We start from the raw sequence: 24,028 nt of genomic DNA on the forward strand, positions 1-24,028 counted from the left end.
ATTATCAAGCTATGATGAAACCACTGTTTGTGAATTGGATAATAATATTATTGAATATTTATAACAACAATAAAAAACTAATTCGAGGTAAGTTATTATTACACCATAAAATAGTTATTTTTAATATTGGCCAAAATAAATACTGTTTCTCGTAACTTTAATTTATTTACAAGCCGGGCTTTTACATGGATTATAAGAACAGAACATACCTAGTGAGCTATTGAAAATTATAAACAAAGTTCATTAAGTTATGTTTGTATTAGTACTTACATAATATGTAACCATTGTGCATGTTCTAATGAACGTAGGTCGGAGAATATGGAATAATAGAGAACGTATGTCTCTGATTAATATACAACGCGAACGAAAGTATAAAAGGACAGTAAGCGTGTTTATTTATGTAAGTATACATTTGCGAACCGAAACGCGAACCGAGCCACGAATTACGGGAAAGAAATTCGCGCCATTTTCGCTTGCTTGGTTTGGCAGTTCGGCTCGCGTATGTATACGTAGCATTACCAGTTGTACTTGTCTCAGAGCTATTAGTTACTGCACGTTAAACATCTAAGACACATACATCATACATATTATGTGAGTAGGTATGTAGTTACGATTTTCAGATAAATAAAATAAAATAAATGGATTCGAGCAGGTATCTTCATTTGAAGGAACATGCACTGGAAAGCTGATAAAACCGACCAAATATGAATCAGTTTAAAAAAATGGAAGGTGTGCAAGTAATAATGATAAAACAAAACATAATAACAACATTACCACAGCATTATCTTGCTCACACTCATTTGGTCGGAACCTTATCTTTATAATCTTTACTTAATTATTCAAATAGAACAATGTCGTGAATACTAAAGCTGGTACTTTGTTCCAACGCTCTGTTTCTATCTTCGTGACGAGTCTCGTTTTCATAATAATTACAATGAAATATTCATATAATATAGGATTTTCCAATAAGAGGTGTTATTTTGAATATTAATTAATTTTTTATGGCCGGAATTGGATGGTATTGATCTGGACAACGTTTACTTTCAACAAGACGGCGCTAAGTGCCACACAAGCAACAAAACCTTTGATCTTTTACGGGAAAAGTTTCCGGACCGTGTGATCTCTCGAAGAGGTGATCACAATTGGCTCTTGGAGATCTTGTGATTTAACACCTTGCGACTTCTTCCTTTGGGGCCACGTGAAAGAGACCTCAAAGATGGAATTCGTGAGGCTATCGAGGACATAAGGCAGCCACTTTGCGATTTGGTTATGGAAAATTTCATGAAAAGGATATGGTCCTGTAGGCGTGGTCGTGGTGGTCATTTGACTGATGTTATTTTTCACTATTAACTGCATACCTTCCTCTTTATAATGAAATAAACATTCGATCATTTATATTAAAAAAGTATTACTTATTGGAAAACCCTGTATTAGGTTTTGTGATTTGCGTATGATCCCTAGTGACAAGAACTATTAGGTCTATCGCACCCATTCTTCATTCTTTGATCGCCCCCACTTCTCCTTTCCAATAATGAGATTTATTTTTTTATGTGAAACCACACAAGACTCCAAACGTCTTCCAACCGTCTGGAGCCAGTGAGAATATGGCATCCTCAATTGGGGTATGTTGTAGGTAGTGAAGAGGAAAAGGAGATAGGAAGAGGAAGGTGGGGAAGTACTTACCATTTCAGATCTGGTCACCAAACACGGCCAAATTCATTTCAAGCAACGTTTCAAATCTGAATGGTGGTATTACATAAGGGCGATACTGAGAATATCTTCCATTTGTGAAATAACACAAATATTTAAATATCGCGACCTCCAGTTTACTAGTAGAGAGAAGTACCCTTTGACCACGGTACAAGGCCGTCCAGATTGTGTTGTGTTACAGAAATAAACACAATTTGGGAAAGATAAAATATAAAACGAAATGAACCTATCAACCCAGTTTCTACCAAGAATCTTTTAACTAAATTAGGTATGGGCAAAATAAAAACAATTAAAATATTCTTCGATGATTTTAGAATTGGTCGATCCGACACAGAAAAAAAAAAACTAAAAAATAAAATATTAATAATTAATAAATTACATATGTAAATAACTTTTCTGAGATTTTTGTGAGAATTTCTGAGATTCCTCTACCTGAGGGAGTATGGCTACTACCCGTGGCTCTATCCTACTGACTTTCTCTTGGGCATGCTCGGTATGAACCATCTACGGGTCAGAAGAGATGTGCATATTGTATCACACTTCTTCAAACTGATTCGTGGATGGTTTGAAAATCCGACTATCATGGAGAGTATTAGTCTCTATGTTTCTGATCGTTATCTCCGTCACCGACAGCATAGACTGTTTTATCTCCCGGCTGCAGGACTAACTTGCCAATGGTCATGCCGGTGGGGAGAGCAGTCTTGCTGTTGAACAGAATTAATTCGGATATCGACATATTTAGCATCGGTGAAGCTGCCTTTAAAAGGCAAGCTCTGATGCTGGTATAGTTTATACACCGCTAACTATTATGTAATACCATTTTACAAATGTACTTAAAAACGAAATAAAATATAATTTTGTAATGTTTTTAAAGGAATAAACAAATTGAATTGAATTGAATTGAATTGAAACTTTGTTTATTTTATAATATTATTACAAGAATCTAAAAAATTCCCCAAGTTTGCCATGAAATTACCCACAGTATCGAAATTTCCCTAATCTTGGGGAAAAATTTTCAGATTTAAAATCACTTGGCGGTATCCACGAAGAGCCTTGTAGTAATTTGCACTCCAAAAAATTAATAATAAATTAATGCGTGGCATCTATCGGGCAAGTGGCAAAGTTTCGCGTCCATCACCAAAACCAGTCACATTCACAGAAGAAACCACTCGGCTAATGGCTAATCGACTGACTGTAGTCAGAAATAGCATGCGGACGGTGGACGCAGTGACATCACTGTTGCTAAATGTGCACATTCATGTCGCGGAAAGATCATCACGGCAAGGTCGCTTCCACTCTCATCTCTTACGCTTGCAACTCCTCAGGCCGCGGGCCCCAGACCCCACAAGGCCCGGAGAAATGCCGAAATTATATATCATCATTATTACCCATTACTTCAATCATTTCCACCTACCGCAGCCACTCCTCACTAATATTTGCATAATTTAAAGCGATCTGTGCAAAAATGGCGGCTAAATAGATACACGGTAAACAAAAGGAAGGTTACGCAATGCTTGGCTCTGCTTTGAGAAGATTGTGGGTGATACGATAACGAAAACTTGCTACTAAATTAAAGACGGTCTTCTTTCGAATGACGAAAAAGCTAGGCAGAATTAGTACAGTAACTGTATCACCTATTAAGGGAGATACATTGCATCAAACGGGGTAGTAATGATTTTTATTTTGTTGTATATTATGATGAAGGTCTAGTGATAAAAATAAACTCTAGTTTTAGATCTTTGTTGAAAATCCAAAAAAAACAGCGAAATTTTTCTTCAGTGTTTGTTTTTTTTTACCCCAAATAACAAATATTTTGACAAAGGCTACGAAATGTGTTTTTATCCACTCAAGGGATTGTGGTCATATATTATACATTTACCGTATTATTTAATTAATACCATTTCTCAAAATATTAATCTGCTTACTGCGGGTTAAATCCAATGAAAACGTTTTTGCAAACTTGGTATAATATTCCATAAATCACTCGAGTGGTTTTAGAGAACCTTGACAAAATTTGCTACAATTTGAAACCAAAATGATATCTGTAGACTTAATACTGTTTGCGATACAGCTATTCAAAATTTTGCAAGAGGGTTTGTAGAAATGCATGTAGTTGCAGAAAAGCGGGGTTGAAATGTAGCGTATATTGTTAAATCAATTTACGTAATAAATTCATCTCAAAAAATTGTTTTAAAGCCTATCGTATATTATAAAACAGGAAAAAATCACAAACCAAAACAATGACAAAATATTACAAATTAACGAATTTTTGAACAGCTTTATCTCGAACACTATTCAATCGACAGAGACACATGGTTTTGGTTTCAAACAAAAACTGTAAAGGGCATAGACATATGAATATTAGTAGACCTGCCCTAAGTGATTAAAAGCGTATTATCCCCACTCCCCATACCGGTTCCATTGGAGCCGGCTGTGCTCGCGTATGGCCTCAAGTGAAATTTGAAAACGTGACGTCATCATTCTTGTGCGAACTATGGTCGAGGCATCATCGGTTCATTTTACGAAATAACACGGCAAAATGTTGACTTGTACTATGAAAACTTGTAAAAATAGATGTGAAAAAGAGAATAAATCCAATTGTCGTATTACATTCCATATATAAGCATTATTTTACTTTATTTTAAGCATATTCACATCGTATAATATGAATCAGTTGTTACTATCACATCGAGAAACGTCTGGACGCGAAACACAAAGCTGGTTGGTTGCTGGGAAGTAAATTATGAACATTTATAAAAGTGTCTTAACTAAATACTTAAACGAAATATTCGACTCTGAAAATAGAACCGAATTTTTTTGCCGAATTTGGACTTCGCAAATTTGTTCATAACGTGGCGAGTAATTTGCGCTCCCATGTAAAAATGTCTATTCATTCAAAAGTAGATTTTACTTTTAAGAAGTAAATGGTGATATTATAATGCGAGATGCCTATTTACTGTCAGATTGATTTATTGACGAATCACAGTCAGCTTCACTCCCTTCGTTCTTCAACGGTTGATTTTACCCCTCGCCATTATCTTCTCGTCTATTAATTCCTATGTCTGTGGTAAAGGGTAATTTTTTTTGGATAACTGACCATGATTCGTAAAGTCGAAAACTTCTGCCATGTACAACATAGCAAAATTATAACTAATCCATTTGATGCAAGGTTTAAAATTACTGTGCTAAATATCCCTAGAGTAATTGTCGACAGTTTAAATATTTTGGTTACGCGTTAATGATCATTGATGAAAATTCGAAACACCATTAGACCAAACATGACATTTCCACTTGACCTTCTATGTTATCTAAAGATTGTAATCTCTCCGGTAAGATATGGGAATCTATCTGTCCACTTCGAAAGATAAAATAAGTTGTAACAACAAAGAAATGTATCAATAAAATGAACTTACCCAGAAGAAGTACAGGCTCTCGGTCGTCATCGATCAAACTCGTAATGACCAGGAACAGCGGATGACTAACTGGCAGTCTGTCAATATCCTCAAAGCACTCATCATACACCACAACTTCTTTATACAGCCGCTCCTTCAGCATTTGCTTCCCTTCACTGCTGGTAGCCAAATCCGCTAGACCAGCTTTACCCTGCTGCAATCTCTTTCTGTTGAACCTATCCGAGCAATTTACGTTAATGGCTCCTTTGATATGGTTTACGTTGTACGCTAGAAAAGGCCTGCAGTCGATGATGAGGAATGGAGTTGTAGCTCTTTCAAGCTTTCTGCTCAGAGCATCAGCATCTAAAGGAGACACTTTGGTGGTGATGCCAGTTGGAGGCGATTGAACGCCTGTTTTCTTTTCAGTTTTGAAGTCTTTTTGGAGTCTGGGGTCTGCTTGTCTTTGGTCCGGGTTGGATCTCTCCTGGGACAGCCGCTGCTCCTTGATGGAGAGTATGGAGTCGGTAAGGCTGACGCGGTGATCCAAGGAGGCCATGTTGGGCGCCAGCTTGATGTTGAAGGGGGCCAGGATGGGGCCCGGGGAACTCAGACTACGCGAGAGCCGCAGCTGGAGGCCGCCGCGCTCTCGCCGCGCAGCAGGGACTGCGCCCCCGCTCGCCGCTCCCCCTAAAACAACAAAACATAATACTATTAAAATAATGTAGAGTAAGATAAAAAGGATAATCTTTGATAACTATAAAATCAATGACGAAGGCTGCATTCAATCTTAAAAAACTTGAACGGCCATTTCAGCATTTGGTCAGCTTTTTAGTGGCTGTAAAACATTACGGCCATGATGTTATGCTTGTCAGCTGATCACAATTTGACCAAAATCTAAACAGAAGTACCCACGAGGCGATCAATGTTAAGACGAAGCTTAATGCTAAATTACTATTTTGATTCATCTTTATAACGAATTGGTATGCATTATGAATACCAAAAAATATGCTTTAGATAAATTAAAGGTTTTCATTTCGCTTGAGTAGAATACAAATAAAATAATAAATTACGCAATAAAAAATATAATTGTAAACTACTAAAAAATATTTTTTTTCGATAGAAATGTATGAAAGCGTAAAGGAAAAAACTCTAAAACTTTTTGCTTTCTTATAAAATTATTTACAAAATAAATAAAAACCAGTTTTGTGCTTGAAATCGAACATTACTAGACTCCGTTTGTCAAGCGATTTTAATGCCTATTACCTACAATATAAGGTATAAAGAATATACACATTTTTGGCTAGTAGCTTCTTTCATCAAAATTACTTAGTCCAGTCGCGACGAACAACCTAGATAAGTGTAAATAAGTATCAAGCAATAGTTGCACACTAATTAAAATGTCCGAAATTATTATTAAAACTATCAAATGATTTCATACACTGTATTTCATCCTTTTAACGGCGTAATTCTTTATTTGCTAAATGGGAATGTGTGTTTTATGTTGCTTGGATGGTCTGGAAGAAAAGTTGACGATAATATTGACAACAATTATTGATCGCCTGGTGGGCACTTAGCGGCGATCGTTCAAATGTTGAAAATTTAAAATTTCGCTGATCGTGGACTTGATAGTCAACAAATGTGGTGGAGTTTGAAACACCTCAACCTAAGATAAAATATCGTAACTAAGATAATTTTTTTTTATTAACTGAATGAGTAAAACCTCAAATTGTAATATTTAATCATTGAAGATAATGTAAGAGACTCTCAAACGAAAATTAGAAAAATAAAATAAAATAAAAATATTCATCCTAGACTTGTGGAAAAGTCAATGGACGTCGCAACTTAAAATAAAAATGGATATATTTATCCAAGACACTACATAGATTGCTGGTGATAATGTTGGTGGTTCTTAGTCAAAATACGACACAGTTAAATATGAACGAAAGGGATATGGTTGGATTAGCTCAGTGGTAGAGCAAAGTCCCGGCAAGGCTGAGGTCCAGGGTTCAATTCCTAGATGCGTCCAAAACTTTTTAAAAATTTTCTTTTTAAAATTTTCTTTTGAGAGTCGCTAGTATTGTCGTCGATGATAAATTTAAAATGAAATGAAAATAAGAACATGAGATGAAAGTTTGTGATGCATTAAATAAACTCTTTCGCCAAATGATCAAACGTTCAATCTTGAAGTATGTTTCCTGAAAGCAAACAAGAGCTATTTATTATTGTCTGCCACAATGAAAGTGTAGGGATGTTTCCTATTAATTATTCAACATATCTATATTGATGCAGAATACTGAAGTCGTACTATGATAAAAAAATTAATATTTTATTTCAAGACTCTGCCATCGAGAAGTCAAAATAATATTTTTTGTACACTAAATTTGAAATAAAAAATGACTACATAAATCCAGCTTTTGAAAGTATCAAAACATTATTTTTCAGGCAGAAACGAGATACAACGGATTTAATTTAGATTGAAATTAATTGGTCAGCTTCTCCCAGGGACAGGACGGGGACAGGGTGTCGGGAGTGAAATGTTCGGAGACTTGTTAGATTCTTCAAGAAATAATATAATATAACACGAGATGGAACATGATTATTATATTCAAGATTTGACCATGGGTGCATTCAGTGTTTTTATAAATATGAAAATATTTCATACGTAAAGAAATTTCGTGTTATTTACAAATATATCATATTAATATTAGAGCATGCTGAGGACGGAACTTTCGTCGAGGCGTAAGGCTCTCTTCCTGGAGTGCGCACTTAAATTTTATTCGATTAATCTGTGCTATTTCACGATTAAATCATTAAAAATAATATAAGGTATATTTGCGGCACGTTCCAGAGTGGTAGATACTCTAATTATCGCCCTTGTGTAATACCACAATTCAGTATAAGGCTTTAGCCATGTATAGTGAATAGTACTTCCCCACCTTACTCTTCCCCATCTAATTTCCCTACCAATACCTTCAGCCTCACAACATACCCCAATTGGGGATGCTATAGTCTTGGGAGCAGTTGGCACTCTTGTGCGGTTTTACGTTAATATACCTCAGTTTAATCATTGAAAAAGATAATATGAAGAAATCTAACGGCCATTGTTCCCAACTTTTCGAACGATCAATCTCAGGCTCCGATCAGCCAAGTGATTTGTTGAGTAAAGTTCGATTCGCCTGTTTCCAAACATCTTTACCGTTGATTATCATAATTGGCCCCGCCTATTTTCATAGACAATAAGATGACATCAAACTAAAAACGTTCAATGTTAAATTAATATTGACGAATTAATTATTGTATTTATTATTAATGCATATATTTTGTTGAAAACTGTAATAAATAAACCGATAATTTATATATTTTTTAAACAAACATATGTAATATGTTAAAAATAAATTGTTCCCTTGAATTTAATGCCCGTGTCTTGGCGTCGCGATTATTTTTCACTCTGTCGACATTTTTTTTATAAATAGTCATTTACTGAGGAATGTTTAATACAGTACTTTGGCTTCCTTAAATTGGTTGATCGCCCAGTCGTCACCCTTTCGTTGGAAATAGCGTAGTTGTGCGTTTGAGCAGTGCAGCAAAGAGACAGAAAATAATCAGGTTGTGGTCGCAGCTAGGACTCGAACCCAAATCATCTAGTCTTACGGAGACCAACACTACAAAATAGCTATTGAGACCCAACCGTCTCTTACTATCTCACTGCCTCTAGATGGTTGGAAGCAATTGGGACTCTTGTGTGATATTCGCATTAAAAAGTACCAAAGATATAAACCATCAAATCTTTGATATTTGCGGCCGACCGAAAAGATTTATAAAATATACTGAATTGTGTCTCTTGTGACGTCACGAGACACCTTTGCAAACGTTTACCCAAATGTTTCCATACAACCCAAGTTCGAAACATTAAAACTCCTATTTAAGCTATTTTTCCTAAAATACGACGAATAATTTTTTTTCAGTAGCATAATATAATATATTTTATATTACTAATGTACCTACCCAACAGAAAGAGAACTAACACCAATTAAAAAAAAAGAAACAACAAATAATAAACCGTCCAATAACAGTGTTCAACAATATGTAAACATAAAACCTATGAAAATACCAGAGATAATAATGTTTGAGTCAAGTTAGTAAAACAAGAAATTCAGTAAAGTTTTGGGGGCTATCAGTCCCAGAGCCATTGAGTTATATATAAGTAGAGTTAACATTACTTGCAATATCAGTAGCAAGGAATGTAGATTTCGGACATATTAGGCATTCCTTGCCAAGAACCTAATACGTCTGAAATCTTGCCACCACATTGGATGTTACATAGTCGACACATTCGCACAAGAGGGTGGGAGAGTACTAAATTGATTATATATTATGTAAAGGAACAAAAAAAAACAAAGTGTCGGGGCTGATATGGATTTTGATGTTGTTGTGATAATGTTTTAAAGCTTCATGGTTCATGATGCAAATTTCAGCTGAAAACGGGAACGTTGATACCGAATCTTTGGTCAGAACAATCGACCTAAATTTTGACGGGAGCGGTAACCGTTCGAGTGTTTGTAGTGCGACGTACAAACATATTATTATCTAAGATAACCCAAGCATTAGTGGAAGATACAATATTTAAACATAAATATAATAGCATTATTTAGATAAAATTTTCGGCTACACCAATGTGTTCAGTTCTATAAGCAGACATGATGTTTCTGGCATCCAACGTAAGTTTTAAATAGAAAACTACTCCTTGCGGAAACTTCAATAAGTGTGTAATATTTTCTCTGAGAGTTAATTTTAATGGCACTGTTATGTGGGAATTAGTAATCCATACATTGCTACTTGCGTAAGTTAAGTAATCCATACATATGTTAGATCGGAAGATAAGAATTAAAAATCATTATTTCTATGAAATCAGTACAATTTAATAATTTTAATTTACCTAATCGTTATTTTTAATATTTTTTTTATTTATATTGGATACAATACTTTACATATTTTAAAAAAATATTTGATAATGGGGGCACCAGTGCTGAGGCCCTCATTTTACAATTTAATAATACACAATAAAACGATATTATCATATAATAAATTGAAATAAAATGAAACAGAAATAAATAAGGTGGCTGAGTTGAGACCCAGGCGTAGTGCGTTCAATTCCTCGGCTGGCTAAGTCCCCCATCACAAAACAAGAAACATTTTTCGCCACTGTGGTGGTGGTAGAGATTTTCAAATATTTTCAGGTTATTCGTAACCCGGGAATGTTTGTCTTTCTTTAAAAAAATAGTAGAAAAACAATAATAAAAATAGTATGAGGTACTGTTGTATATAATGTGTGTATTGTAATGGTATTGTCTATTACGTAAATGTGTTTTATTATTTTGCCTTATAAACGTTTTGTTATATTGCTTTAGGGTTCTCCATCATTGATTTTGTATCTGAAATGTGTTCGGTTTCCCACACTTTTTGGAGCGAGTGAATGATTGAATGAATGCCTTTACTGCCTGGTATTTGTGATGTCTTTGTCCAAAGCTTGTATTTACCTTCGGAGTTTTGTATCGAGTGAATATTGTTGAATGCTTTTATTGCCTGGTATTTGTCCAAAGCTTGTATCTACCTTGGGAGATATAATTATTTTTGTCTGGTCTATTAATGATAGTTTGTGTTTCTTGAATTTTTTTTAATGGTAAAAAATGTAGTGTAATAATGATTTTATATATAATTGGCGTATATCTAGAACTTCAAACACGATATTTGGACTGTGTCAGTCAATTTATGTTTTTTAAGTATTACATTTAAGAAAGTTTTCTGTGATTAATTCATTATATTATAAATAAGATGAGTGGTAAACAGTTTACAAGGATTTAGAAAGAATTATAAGGATTTGTGGCAATGACATGTCTCCATCGAATATCCAATGAGTGATTATATACATTTTAGCGGGCGGGGTTGGTACATGATAGGGAATGATTTGAGATAGTGATAAAGATAAACGATATTTATAAAAGTATGAATGTGTGTACGAGTACCCACTTGTCTGAACTGTGTCAAGCAGTGGAGAGTTGTGATTGATTATTGATTACGGTACCTGTCATGTTTATTATTAACGACATTGCTTTTAGTCAACGATTGTTCGAGTTGAATAACATACGTTTAAAATTTATGCCAGCAGTGTTATTATTTTTTATGTGAATACCGCACAAGAAACACAACTCTATGAAGCTACTGACACTAAGGCATCCCCAATTGGTGCATATTGTTGAAGAGAGTGGCGAAGAAATTGACGGTGGTCGAGGTCAAAAAATTAATAATTAACTCTTATTTACACAAATACTTAATACACAATAGATTAATTCTCCGCTAAGGAAATTATTGCAATTTGCTAAAACAATGTTAATTACTTCAAATTGTGGTTGGATCAATATTTTCTGTTTCAACTATTCTTTAAAGAATCGCTTATTTTGTTTATAAATAAATATTACAATTTGAGGTGTTACGCATTAAGTTATTCCAAAAATAAATATTCATCCTACTTGCAAAAAAGTCAATAGATGTCGCACATTAAAATAAAAATAGGATATATTTATCCAAGACCCTGTCTAGATTGCATTTAGTTCGAATTGAATCTTGCGATCATTCACAAAGATTGCAGCCAGTAAAAATGTGCGGTGATTTTAATAATATGTAAAAGAAATCGTCAGCGCGTAAGATCCCAGTGAAGATATCATTATTTCTATTTTTTTACAAAAAAGGAAAATAATAAAACATTTATTATTATTAATTTTTATCTCTTCAAGAAAGATATTTCTTAAGAGAAAGCTACAAGCCAAAAATGTGTATATTCTTGGTATACCTTATATCGAGGGTAATAGGCACTACAATCGCTTGACAAACGGAGTCTAGAATCGTTCGATTTTAAAAGAAAACAAAAAAGTTAATCAAGTGAAACTATCACAGACAGTATTAGCTATAATACTGTCTTTTTTAAAAGTTGTTTCCTTTATGCGTTCATACATCTCTATTGAAAAAGTATGATTTTTAGTAGTTTACATTTTTTTATTTTATTGAGTAATTTATTATTTTATTTGTATTCTACTCAAGCGAAACGATAGGAAAACTTTCATTTATCTAAAAAATATGTTTCGTATTCATAATGTACACCAATTCGTTATAAAGATTAATCAAAATAGTGATTTGGCATTAAGCTTCGTCTTAAACGAAATTCTTACGTACGGTACGGAGATTCTAACATCCATTGTTAGTTTTAAATGATTTGGAAATATTTTTAATCTCGCCATACAAACATTCTCATTTCCTATTCAATTCAATAAATCCATGTTACATTTATTTTTGGACATCAATATTAATCTCAATGTGCTGGGAAAATCCCAAGATTAGATAAAATATAAGCAATACCGAATCCTATGATATTGATAAGCAACAAACAGAGGACAGCATCTATCGCTTTTAATTTAAAATAATAAAATAAAACAGTGTAAGTAAACACTGAGAAAAGATATCTAAATTCTCGAATACTTCCACAAAACACCTGATGTGTTATTCTGACGTCAAGATGGTGAAGATATCACGGATTATTATCCCTTATCTTTATCTGCTAGCGACAAGACATTATAAAAGACCAAAGTTCGCTGCCATGTTTCATCAAGTCGTGCAACACTAGTGACAGCGTGGCGGGGAGTGCAAGGTCTAAGTCATCCTGCCGTGTGGGACGGACCAGCAGTGGGCAGTAAGGTAAACTCGCGGATAATCCGGGTCTTTTGGCCAAGAGGAGGTTCGTTGTACAACTGGATATGACTTGCAAGGATATCTACTGAAATAGGTCAAAAAATTACTTCACTAAAAACTATAAATAGGGTCGACAGTCAAAATATTACTTCACTAAAAACTAGAAGTAGGGTCGACAATCAAAATATTATTTCACTGAAAACTAGAAGTAGGATCGACAGTCAAAATATAACTACGCTAAAAACTAGAAGTAGGATCGACAGTCAAAATATTACTACGCTAAAAACTAGAAGTAGGGTCGACAATTCAAATATTACTTCACTAAAAACTAGAAGTAGGGTCGACAATCAAAATATTATTTCACTGAAAACTAGAAGTAGGATCGACAGTCAAAATATTACTACACTAAAAACTAGAAATAGGGATTGTTTTCAGTAATGAATTAGTGAAAATCTGGGAAGCAAAAATGACTCACTTTTCGACATCAAGCAGATAGACTCGATGTCGATGACAATGCATTCCATCCACATTTGATGGCAATTACATATACACACGCAGACATATTTGTATTTCTCTGAAATCAGATGACATTGCAGCAGTTAATATACGAAATAATTATCGGTCCTACCCTATCGGCATTTGGCAGGGTTGGTAGAACTGCCAAACCATTTTTTAAAGGTTTAAAAGACATTTTTAATGTAGGTGAATCACAATGAAAAAACTTTTTTGATGGGTTGATTTTCTATTGTTTAAAAACAGACAAAAAATCGACGTTGTAAAAACTAGGGGAAAACTGGGTAGTAATTGTATTTTTTCAGACATTACCACCATGTTAGATTTTTCAATGCAAAGCCTTTTTTTGGATAATTTTATTATTTTAATTGGTTTAAATTTTAAAGTGATTGAGTATATGCTGAATAAATTTAAAAAATAAAAGTTGATTTAGGTTAGCTTAGGTTAGGTTTTTGACGTGTGTAATTCTAGTAGATGTAATTCTCGACATGCGTACTTTTGTCTATATGTTATCCCGTCCGTGTGTAATTCTGGCGGTGTAATATGGGCACGGGAAAGGACGGCTTTATAATTTCGTCGTGTAATCCCCAACTACATAGTGATGTACGATCTAGTCTAGGTGGTTCAAATTGTTAAAGGAAAATTTGTAGCTTATAGTGACAGTGACATTCGAAAGGTTCCTGAAGAGATCCTTGAAGAACATTGCATGATTTGTAAGAAGTTGAAATGAGTAATCTAATCACTAGACGAAAAAATTTGAGATTCTCAAGATTAACAGAAATATGATTTTTGACTTTTGGGGTGTTAAACCGTGTTAGGCTTTATCCTCCTTGAACTGGCAATTTAGAAAGATTATAAATAAACTTTCATTTTTCTTCCTCCGATCATGGATATTGCAAGGCTATCCGGAACGTTGTCTCAAGAAGGAAGATGAAGCGTAATACGGCTCAACACATCAACAATCAAAGAACATGATGAGTGCTATAATTTGAAGAAGATCAGGATATACGAGCTTAATGCTTGGTGACAGGTGCCACGTCTTCTTGAAATACTCCTCTTGCGAAGATACACCACAGTTTCAAATTGTACAAAGTCAGATAATTGTATAAAGTCAGTAAAAGCAGAGTTAATAAAACAAAAGACCGCGCTCGAGCACATTTTTGAAGTGTCTGCCAAAAGCGCGATCACAAGATTCACAACGCGATGAATCACTGGCTAGATTAGAAACCCATTTGTTCTCTAGACAAAGAAGTGATCTCCTTCTGTCACAACAGGTTTTTGTTTGTGAAATGCTAATTACTTATGTGGGATTAAGTTTATAAACAAACCACATAACTGGAACACGATAAAGGATGCTAAATCAAGTAAAGTTTATTGCGCTACAAATGAGTAGGTGTAGAAATAGTAGTGAATGCTACAAAGAAACCTAAATAGAAATGAGGTCAGGTAAAGCACAAATGATTCAGATAAACCAAGAATAATAACGAAAAGACACAATCAAGTTAAAGGTATTTCACTGACAGAGAACTCAAAAAGGATTGAGGTTTTCCTTAATGAAAAAGGTTGATGACATGATGACGTGCTTGCTGTAATAGAAACAGGCGATATACTCAGTGATATCATATAACTCTGGTATATCCAAGAGGAATAAAAAGACTATTATAGTTTCAATCAAGGTATATATATAGATTATCTAGTGATTGAAAGCCAAAATAGGTAGAGTCACAGACCTATAAAAAAGCTTTTTCAGCGGGTTGAAGCAGGTTGACGACATTGTGATGTTGTTGCTTTAGCAAAAGCAAATGATGCGCTGTCAACAACATTTATCAAAACCCTGTTTACGTGAACACTGCCAAAAGTTTGACTTCCAACAGAAAGGACGGTTTTATTTGGGGTTAATACACGCGGAAGCTAACAGATTAAGATACGGAATTTAAGTTGCCTTTTAGCTAAGCAAGAGATCGTCAAATTGCTATAGGGTAAGAATTCTGACAACCAAATCCGTTCATAACTAAACTAATACATTCTTGGACATGGCTACTGAAAAACTGTTCGTTAGTAAAATATATTTTTAAGGGGCCACCAATTATATTTTATTTATTAGTTTCTCTATGTCATTATGACTTAAGTCGTAAGATCTTGGGTTCAATTCCCAGTTAAGACCGCAATTTTATTAATTTTCTGTGATCTTGTTCTGTTTGATGTTTCGTTAAAATTTGTTACATTTGGTGGGAGCGTTGGTGTCACAGATGCTGATTTGCAGGGAACAGTTTAATCCGACCCAACTAAAAAGATAACAGCTGATCCGGGACAAACTAGGATCACTGTAATCAGCGATCAGATCTCAGCGTTCAGTGATCATAATTAATGAGAGGTCTCATCGCGCGGGTATGGCAGGAATCGGCCTCTTGACTCGCGGCCAAAAGCGTGTTCAAATACCTGACGTCAAGTTCCACTATTGGGTCGGGACTGATTGCGAGTGCAGTGTGCACCAATGTACTGATGCACCGATGCACCGCTGTTCCCGTCTCTCGTAGTGAGTTACTGTTGCAGTTATAGCCTCGGAATCTATGCGAGGGATTCGGATAATGCGAGCGGAGATTCGAGACACGCTGGCCACTGTTCACACCATTAGAAGCTCAATGAATGAGTAACGGTATTGACCAAATGCAATACGGGTTGAAAGCTTTATATCTTTTATATATAGTATAGGTATACGGTTTTTTATGCTTATTCCGAAAAAATAGAAGAGGTTATCTATGAAAGCCTAAGAAATTAAGAACAATGCATAAAATTCAATACGTAAAAAAACAATTCTTTTTACGTTTTCTTTAAAAATATCGTTTTTGTTTGACCGACGATTGCACCATCCTACCCATGAACTGGAGTAGACAACTCTACTAACCTCGCCCAATGCCGATCAGGTAGGACTGTCATTTATTTCGTATATTAACTGCTGAAATCTACCGAGTTTTAGCACGATCAGATATCGGGAAGTGGGATAAATTCCGCTTCCAAGATTTGGTTTTATTCAAAAAATATCTGCGAAAAGCGTGTTTTATTTTATTTTCCGAAGTTCAGGCACCAATTTCAAAACGTTTTGCGATCATTTCCTCAAGAAGATTTAATTTTCCACATTATAAAATAAAAACATAACCGGAAAGGGGTTCATAAATAGGAGATTTTGAACTTTAAAGCTCTTTTATTAAGCGTGATTCTTTATTTTTTTCTGATGGGCTTATAAAATGTCTAATCAAAAAGATCCTCGATTATTTTAAAGTTCAAGATGTGTTCTAATCGCAGTATTTATTTAAAACATTTGAAATATTTCTAAGCGATTAAATTCTCAAACCAAAAACATATGTTTTGTATTACTTCTTAGAGCTTCGCCATAAGTAGGTAGGTATTTAAGTACCTGCTTACAAGTCTTATATTTTCAAAGGAGATTTCGGTTTTGATTTAATAAATTGGAAACATACTTTTCTGTTGACTGTTCACGACATTCCAGTTTATTTTGTTCTTATTACAATACAGTTAGTGTACAACAGTGACCAATTTAACCGGATTTTAAATTGTCCGGTTAGTGTGATACAGGTGGTCCGAAGGGATAGTGGGGGTGAAGACCGTGATGTGTGTCCCTCCCCATGAGATGTGCATTGCGAGAAGATCGTGGTCACAATGGTGGTGTAAAAACACATGTTCTCCGCTGAATGCATAATGCAGAACGAGATACTCGTAAAGTCGAAAGATTCTCAACTTTCCCCATTAGATGGCAGATGCAGCAGATGAATTATTCAATGGAGGCTGCCTGTGACCTTTTTAAAAGATGAATTGGATCATCTTAAACTATACAGAACTAAGTCAAAAAACTTACGTTTGAGAAAACAATGGTTTTGGGTATAGTTTTATTGTATAAATACCACCATCACCATGGAACTAAATTATTTCCTACATTTATTTATTACTCCAGCGCATTTAACAGACCAACTTTAAAAAAACGTTACTTCACTCGATTGAACTCGATTGAACTCTATTGAACTCGACTTGTTCAAAGTTAGTACATTCTAACTGGTTATATTATGTTACCGTTGATTACTAATTAGGTAGGTACGTGGATATTATGTGACCATTGATTACTAATTAGGCAGGTACGTAGATATTTCATCCAATGTAGTTTTCTAATTTTTACCCTTTTCTTGTAAAGATGTGTGCTTTGGAAAATGTAGTGCTTTTATTTTATATTTTGGAGTTGTTAGTTTTTTATACATTACGTCCATACAGTCATCTTTGGGAATGCTTATGCTTAATTACAACATTCCCTCCTTACGCTTGCGCTCTAAAGATTGTAATCCGTTTGTTCAGATAGGGAAATCGCCCGTTTCTGTACAGACTTTTTTTTCAAGTATTTTAAGGGGCATCAGACTAGAGGTTGCCGCCAAATTCAATAGTGGAGCGCACTTGAAATTTTTACAGGATCAGCAAATGTGTAATATTGATTATTAGTGCATTTTTACAGGGTCAGCAAATGTGTGATATTGATTATTAGTGCATTTTTACAGGGTCAGCAAATGTGTGATATTGATTATTAGTGCATTTTTACAGGGTCAGCAAATGTGTAATATTGATTATTAGTGCATTTTTACAGGGTCAGCAAATGTGTAATATTGATTATTAGTGCATTTTTACAGGGTCAGCAAATGTGTAATATTGATTATTAGGGCATTTTTACAGGGTCAGCAAATGTTGTAATATTGATTATTAGTGCATTTTTACAGGGTCAGCAAATGTGTAATATTGATTAGTAGTGCATTTTTACAGGGTCAGCAAATGTGTAATATTGATTATTAGTGCATTTTTACAGGGTCAGCAAATGTGTAATATTGATTATTAGTGCATGTTTACAGGGTCAGCAAATGTGTAATATTGATTATTAGTGCATTTTTACAGGGTCAGAAAATGTGTAATATCGATTATCAGTGCATTTTTACAGGGTCAGCAAATGTGTAATATTGATTATTAGTGCATTTTTACAGGGTCAGCAAATGTTGTAATATTGATTATTAGTGCATTTTTACAGGGTCAGCAAATGTTTAATATTGATTATTAGTGCATTTTTACAGGGTCAGCAAATGTTGTAATATTGATTATTAGTGCATTTTTACAGGGTCAGCAAATGTGTAATATTGATTAACGTCCTAAAACGGGAATTCCTCCTAGTTGGGCAGTCAAAGTATTTTTATGTATATATACATGTGTCATTGTATCATCACCTGTACTAAATAAATAAATAAATAAAAAAAAAATAAAAATAAAGATTATTAATGCATTTTTACAGGGTCAGCAAATATGTAATATTGATTTTTAGTGCATTTAAACCTAAGAAGATACGACCGAAAATTTTTTATTAAACATTTAAAAGTATAAAAAAAAGATAAATATTTACCACAAAACGGAGTCCACAATAATATTTAAATCATCATTCACAAATTTCACCACTCGTTCCAAAGTATATTTGTAAACTTTGTACCAAGATTAAAGTCAACCATAATATTCAGTAAAACCTGCATCGTCACTTTAAAAAGAGTCAGCTTGTAAAGGTACGGACTACCACAATATAAGGTGTGAGAAAACTGTTCAAATCTACCAATGAATAAAGAGTAAACAAAAAGGCTTCACCACAAATAAAGGACATTAAATTCCCTGAACACACTCAACTGCAATGTTTTCGATCTTAGGTCATGTCTAAAATAAAAACTTCTGCATGTTAATATACATTTTCCCCTTAGAGTAGAAGATGACGCCATAGTGATATCACCTTTAGAACCGAGAGAAGATTTATGTTTGATTTTTTTACGCTGTCATAATATATCCATACACAGACAAGTGGGGTCAACACTACGTTTTTTATTACCTACATATCAGACACAATTAAATCTGTATCTTGTTCCATTAATGAGTAGCAACTTCAATTGATTAAATGTTTAATATTCGTTTCATCCAATTTATTCCTCTTCCTAGTAATTACTGTCCCAGATTATGTATTGAAATTAAAGACGACATGTTTGTAATTAAGCTCAAACACTTGCCAAAACAATATAACGACGTTTTAAATATGTCTAAATGAATAAATGCAAATGTTGGAAGAGAATTAATCCATTTCCCGACTTCGCAAATAGACTCGTAATAAATGCCAATTCATTCTACCAACTTTTGATGGCAATAACGTACACACACGCGGAAATATACATATTTCTCTGAAATCGGATGACAAAAAGCAGTTAATGTACGAAATAAATGTCGGTCCTACCCGATTAGCATTTGGACAGTTTGGTAGAATTGTCGAATCCAGTTACTGGATAAGAAGGTTCAATCCCCAATCAAAACAAAAAACACATTTTAAAAGAGATGTATTGTAGTAAAAAATGCTTATTACGGGTTGATTCTTAAAATTTAATTTATTTATTGAAACTTAATTAATATTTACAACGTTCATACGGAACACTTAGGACGGGTTGTCAACTTTCAAAGTCAATTTTCAATTACTATGAAGTTTCTATTCAAGTTCTATCATTATATCATTATTGGCCAGTTGTTTCACAAAACTTTAATAATTACAGAACTTGAATAGAACCTTCACAGAACGTGTAAATCAACATTGAAACTTGATGAATTTTTCAAATTCAGTGAAACATCCTGTTCTTAAAATTACAGAAAATAAAAAAGGTAATCGTTGCAACTGGGAATTGAACACAGATCCTTTAGTCTTACCGGGACCAAAACTGTATCAATTAAGCTAATGAGACCTAACTACGAATACATTCATTTTTATCGATATCATATTTCAATTTTAAAATAACTAACATTATAAGTAACAGTATAGTCAAATGGGGGTTTGATAAATTACAAAATTTGTGCATTGGTCAAACTTTGGTCATACATACATCTTGGCAGATGTGATAGAACACCCCTCTAGGGATTTAACCCTTGTTATTTTCATGTTTCTTTACTAAAAACCTGTCTTATTTCACTAAACATTGAAACTATCGATTTGGAAGTGGTCTCATTCGATTCAACAAGGCTGGAAACATTGTAAGCGAAACTTCATTCGACATAGTTTGTAAATATATATTTTCAAATTTTCAAGCTTCATTGCCAAATAGCATTCTTCACTGATCTTTATATGAAAAAAAAACAAACAGAAGAAAAACTTACACATGAATTTTATTGCACAACTATGGGTTACTAATATTTTAATGACCAGGTCTTGCAAATTAGTCAATCAACCGGTTTCATACTAATTGGCGATGGGAACTGTACATATGTAACTAACATGATTTTCAATTGTAATTGGTATTCCAATGATATGTACATCTAGATTATTCGCAGTAAAATGAATAAATATAATTTTAAAAATCTTCCCTTGAATTCCATAAGGTTTTTTGTTAAAGGCGATGTACCGTTTAAGATTTGGAATCGGGCCGCTAACAATAACACACCTTATGTAGATGGCGATAAGGTTTATGCAAGAAAAAACAACGCTAAAAAGTGTTTTATTTTATTTTGCGTAGTTCAGGCACAAATATTTAAATATTTTACCATCATTTTCTAAAGTACTTTGTTTACCACACTATACAATAAAATCATAACCGAAAAGGTGTTCGTAAGTAGGAGATTTTGAAATTTTTAACAGGTTTTAGAGGCCTTATACTTTTTGTTTTTTTGGAGCTTATAATAAAATTTACTAAAAAAATGTTCTATTATTTCAAATGCTATTAAATTTATTCTTCTCGCAATTTTTAACTAAAACATCTGAGATATTTCTAAGCAATCAAATTTTCAAACCAAAACGCATGATTTTGCATTACTGCGTAATTATTCACCCTACATTTATTATATCAACAGAAAAGGAACACAAAAGACATGAGTTACTAGTTGGACCCTTTTATAAACGCTTTAATTTTTTCTCCATACGATAAAAATCGAAACGCACCGCGCATTCTGATTGCATAAAATCACTTTCAATTTATTCCATATTTTATTTTATTCAGCGCAGAATTTCTGCATCTTGCATTTGTGTTCGTCCTTCTAGTTGTTTTTTGTACAAAAAGACATTTCAGTCCTTCTTTGTAACGAAGTGTCTTTTGTATTCCAATGAAATTCTCCTGGAGGTCCTTAAGTCCATAATTTTCCATTGATTCTTTTCAAAACCGTTAGAAAGGACCTTCTTTTTGCTCCACACACCGATGCCAAAACGCCGTTCCAAGCTGACGGTGTTTTTCAAGAAAGGAATGTATTTGTTCCGAAAACATTCCAAACTAACAAACAATTAAATAATGCGTCGTTTTTAGACCATTTGGCGGCGAGTGAAATTCAACGGTAGAAATGATTTTAAATCGCTTTAGATTTTTATTCAATGAGACATGAATTTATATTCTTAAATAAACGCTTGAGTAACTTTTAATGCATTTTATTTTGGTTTTCTTGGAGGGAACACTATATAAAAAATTAAAATAAAATAATGGCAGTCGTTTCTGCAGCCTATGTACCAGGTACTAGGCAGTATGTACTTGTATATATAAAAACCGAATAAAACCAAATTTTCTGTCAACTGAAGTGAGTCATGATAAAGTGAATAAAAAATAAAACTGTTTGCAGTTTGCGCAGTTGTTTTACTTAAAGCATGCATTCTTTTAAATCTAGGTACTCTGTAATTCGTATGGTGCATTCATTTGGTGTTAGTTGCATTGCTTAAGTAAAAGTGAATTTACAAAACATGTATTTGAATTTCGATTTTTTTTTCGTTAATGAATGAATTCAAATCATGGAAGTGGAAATTAACCCACTTCGCAACATCCGATCAAACTGAAACTAGTCAGATAGCATTGGTGAATATTTATTTATTTATTGTATCTCGATATACATAAATCAAGTTTTTGAAGTGAAACTTCTTTAGGCGCGTAATGAATTTTCTGGGACGGAGTAAAACCGAGTCAGGATCGACACGAAAATGCGGGTACCCCCACCACCGCTCACCGTTCACTGTCCCTCTCTCACCATATGCGCTTGTTGAGGTGGGGGAGCCGCTCACGAACGTTCTCTCCCGACACGGGACAACAATCGATGCAGTTTTTGCACGATTCATTAAGGATTTAAGTGCTCATGTATATATCTCGCACTTTAGTTACCATAACCCAATTATCACGACATTAGGAAATGATATTCATGAAATTGACAATGAAAATGGCACATGATTGGTAAATTGTCATTGTAATTTCTTTGTAATTTTTAATTGTAATATTGTTATTTATGTAATATTGTATACTTGTGAATAAATTGAAAATTTTTGGAACTATACATTAATCGAACGTCATTCATCTATAAGAAAATATTAGAAAAAGCAAATCCATGCTTCGTCGTTGAATTATTTAACCTCTAATTTTCAAACTAACCTAAGAGAGAAAATAGAGATGATGAAATGAAAATAGAGAGAGAGGAATACTAGAAGTTTCACTTCTGTCTTGCGTAGGCTTGACACACCCACTTTTTCTCAAAAAGATCAACCTCACTAGGACTAAGCCTGTATCGAGGATAATAATTTTCATTTGAGTGAAGCAAACATAGAGTAATCACAAACATATAGTAATACCACATACAAACACAAAATATTTCAAAAATAAAGAAAAAAATATTATTTGATGAGTTACCAGATGGGTAATTTGATAGTATATTGTAACAATATTTGAAGCATAACTACTTATTAAGGCGATGCACTACGTCGTGTAATATTTTAAATTGAGCCGCTATCAATAACAACCCTTACGTAGATGGCGATAAGGTTTAAATTCTCGCTTAACACCATCCGCCTGTTTTGATTTATGCAAGAAAAAACGTGGCCAAAAAGTGCCTTTTATTTTATTTTGTGGATGTTCAGGCATAAATATTTTTTTTTTCGATCATTTTATAAATAACTTAATTTGCCACATACAATAAAATCATAACCGAAAATGGGTTCGTAAGTAGGAGATTTTTAACTTTAAAGCAGTTTTCATAGGCCTTTACATTATTTTTTTCTGGGCTTATAAAAGGACTTATCTAAAAAATACTCGATTATTTCAAAGGCCAAGATGTATTCTACTTGCAGTATTTAATTAAAGCATCTGAAACATTTCTAGACGACCAAAGTTTCAAGCCAAAAACACATGATTTTGCATTACTACGTATGGCATCGCCTTAATCATTATTCCCAAGATGAAACAAGTAGATAATAAAGATAACTAGGGTGACATACAGTTTTCAGCAAATGGAACTTATATAAAATATTATTATTTAAGAAAGGACAAGGATGAAATAATTTTAAGACAGTCGTCTGTTAATATAAACATCTTAATTAACTTTTTAAATATTTGAGAGAATATTAAAAATAAGTGATGACTGATATAAATAATTTCTTTGACCAAAAGAAGTTTTAGTATGTACCGCCACAAAGTTCAATGTAGAGCCAATTCTAGTTGCACGCATAGTTGAATATGCATGATGTTATTGGTGAATATGTATTCTATCGACTTTTGTTGGCATATTTCTGAAATCAGATGATATTACAGCAATTATCATAAGAAATAAATATCGGTCCTGCCCAACCAGGATTTGGGTCAGTTGTTAATCCCTGGGGAGGA

General features: G+C 33.8%; 1 protein-coding gene across 3 annotated transcripts in view; it reads right to left on the reverse strand.

Moving 5' to 3' along the window:
- The window catches only part of puc (dual specificity phosphatase puckered), a 172,304-nt gene that overhangs the window by 140,077 nt on the left and 8,199 nt on the right, over window positions 1–24,028 (reverse strand). For all 3 annotated transcript variants that reach the window (XM_089640521.1, XM_089640520.1, XM_089640519.1), the window contains exon 2: window positions 5,124–5,789. In XM_089640521.1, coding sequence (XP_089496647.1) covers window positions 5,124–5,658 — 535 coding nt within the window. In that variant the 5' untranslated portion in view covers window positions 5,659–5,789. The remainder of the gene's footprint in view (window positions 1–5,123; window positions 5,790–24,028) is intronic.

This window comes from Hesperophylax consimilis, chromosome 15 (assembly GCF_061612785.1).
Source record: "Hesperophylax consimilis isolate HC1 chromosome 15, BYU_Hcon_1.0, whole genome shotgun sequence".
Classification (NCBI taxonomy): Eukaryota; Metazoa; Arthropoda; class Insecta; order Trichoptera; family Limnephilidae; genus Hesperophylax; species Hesperophylax consimilis.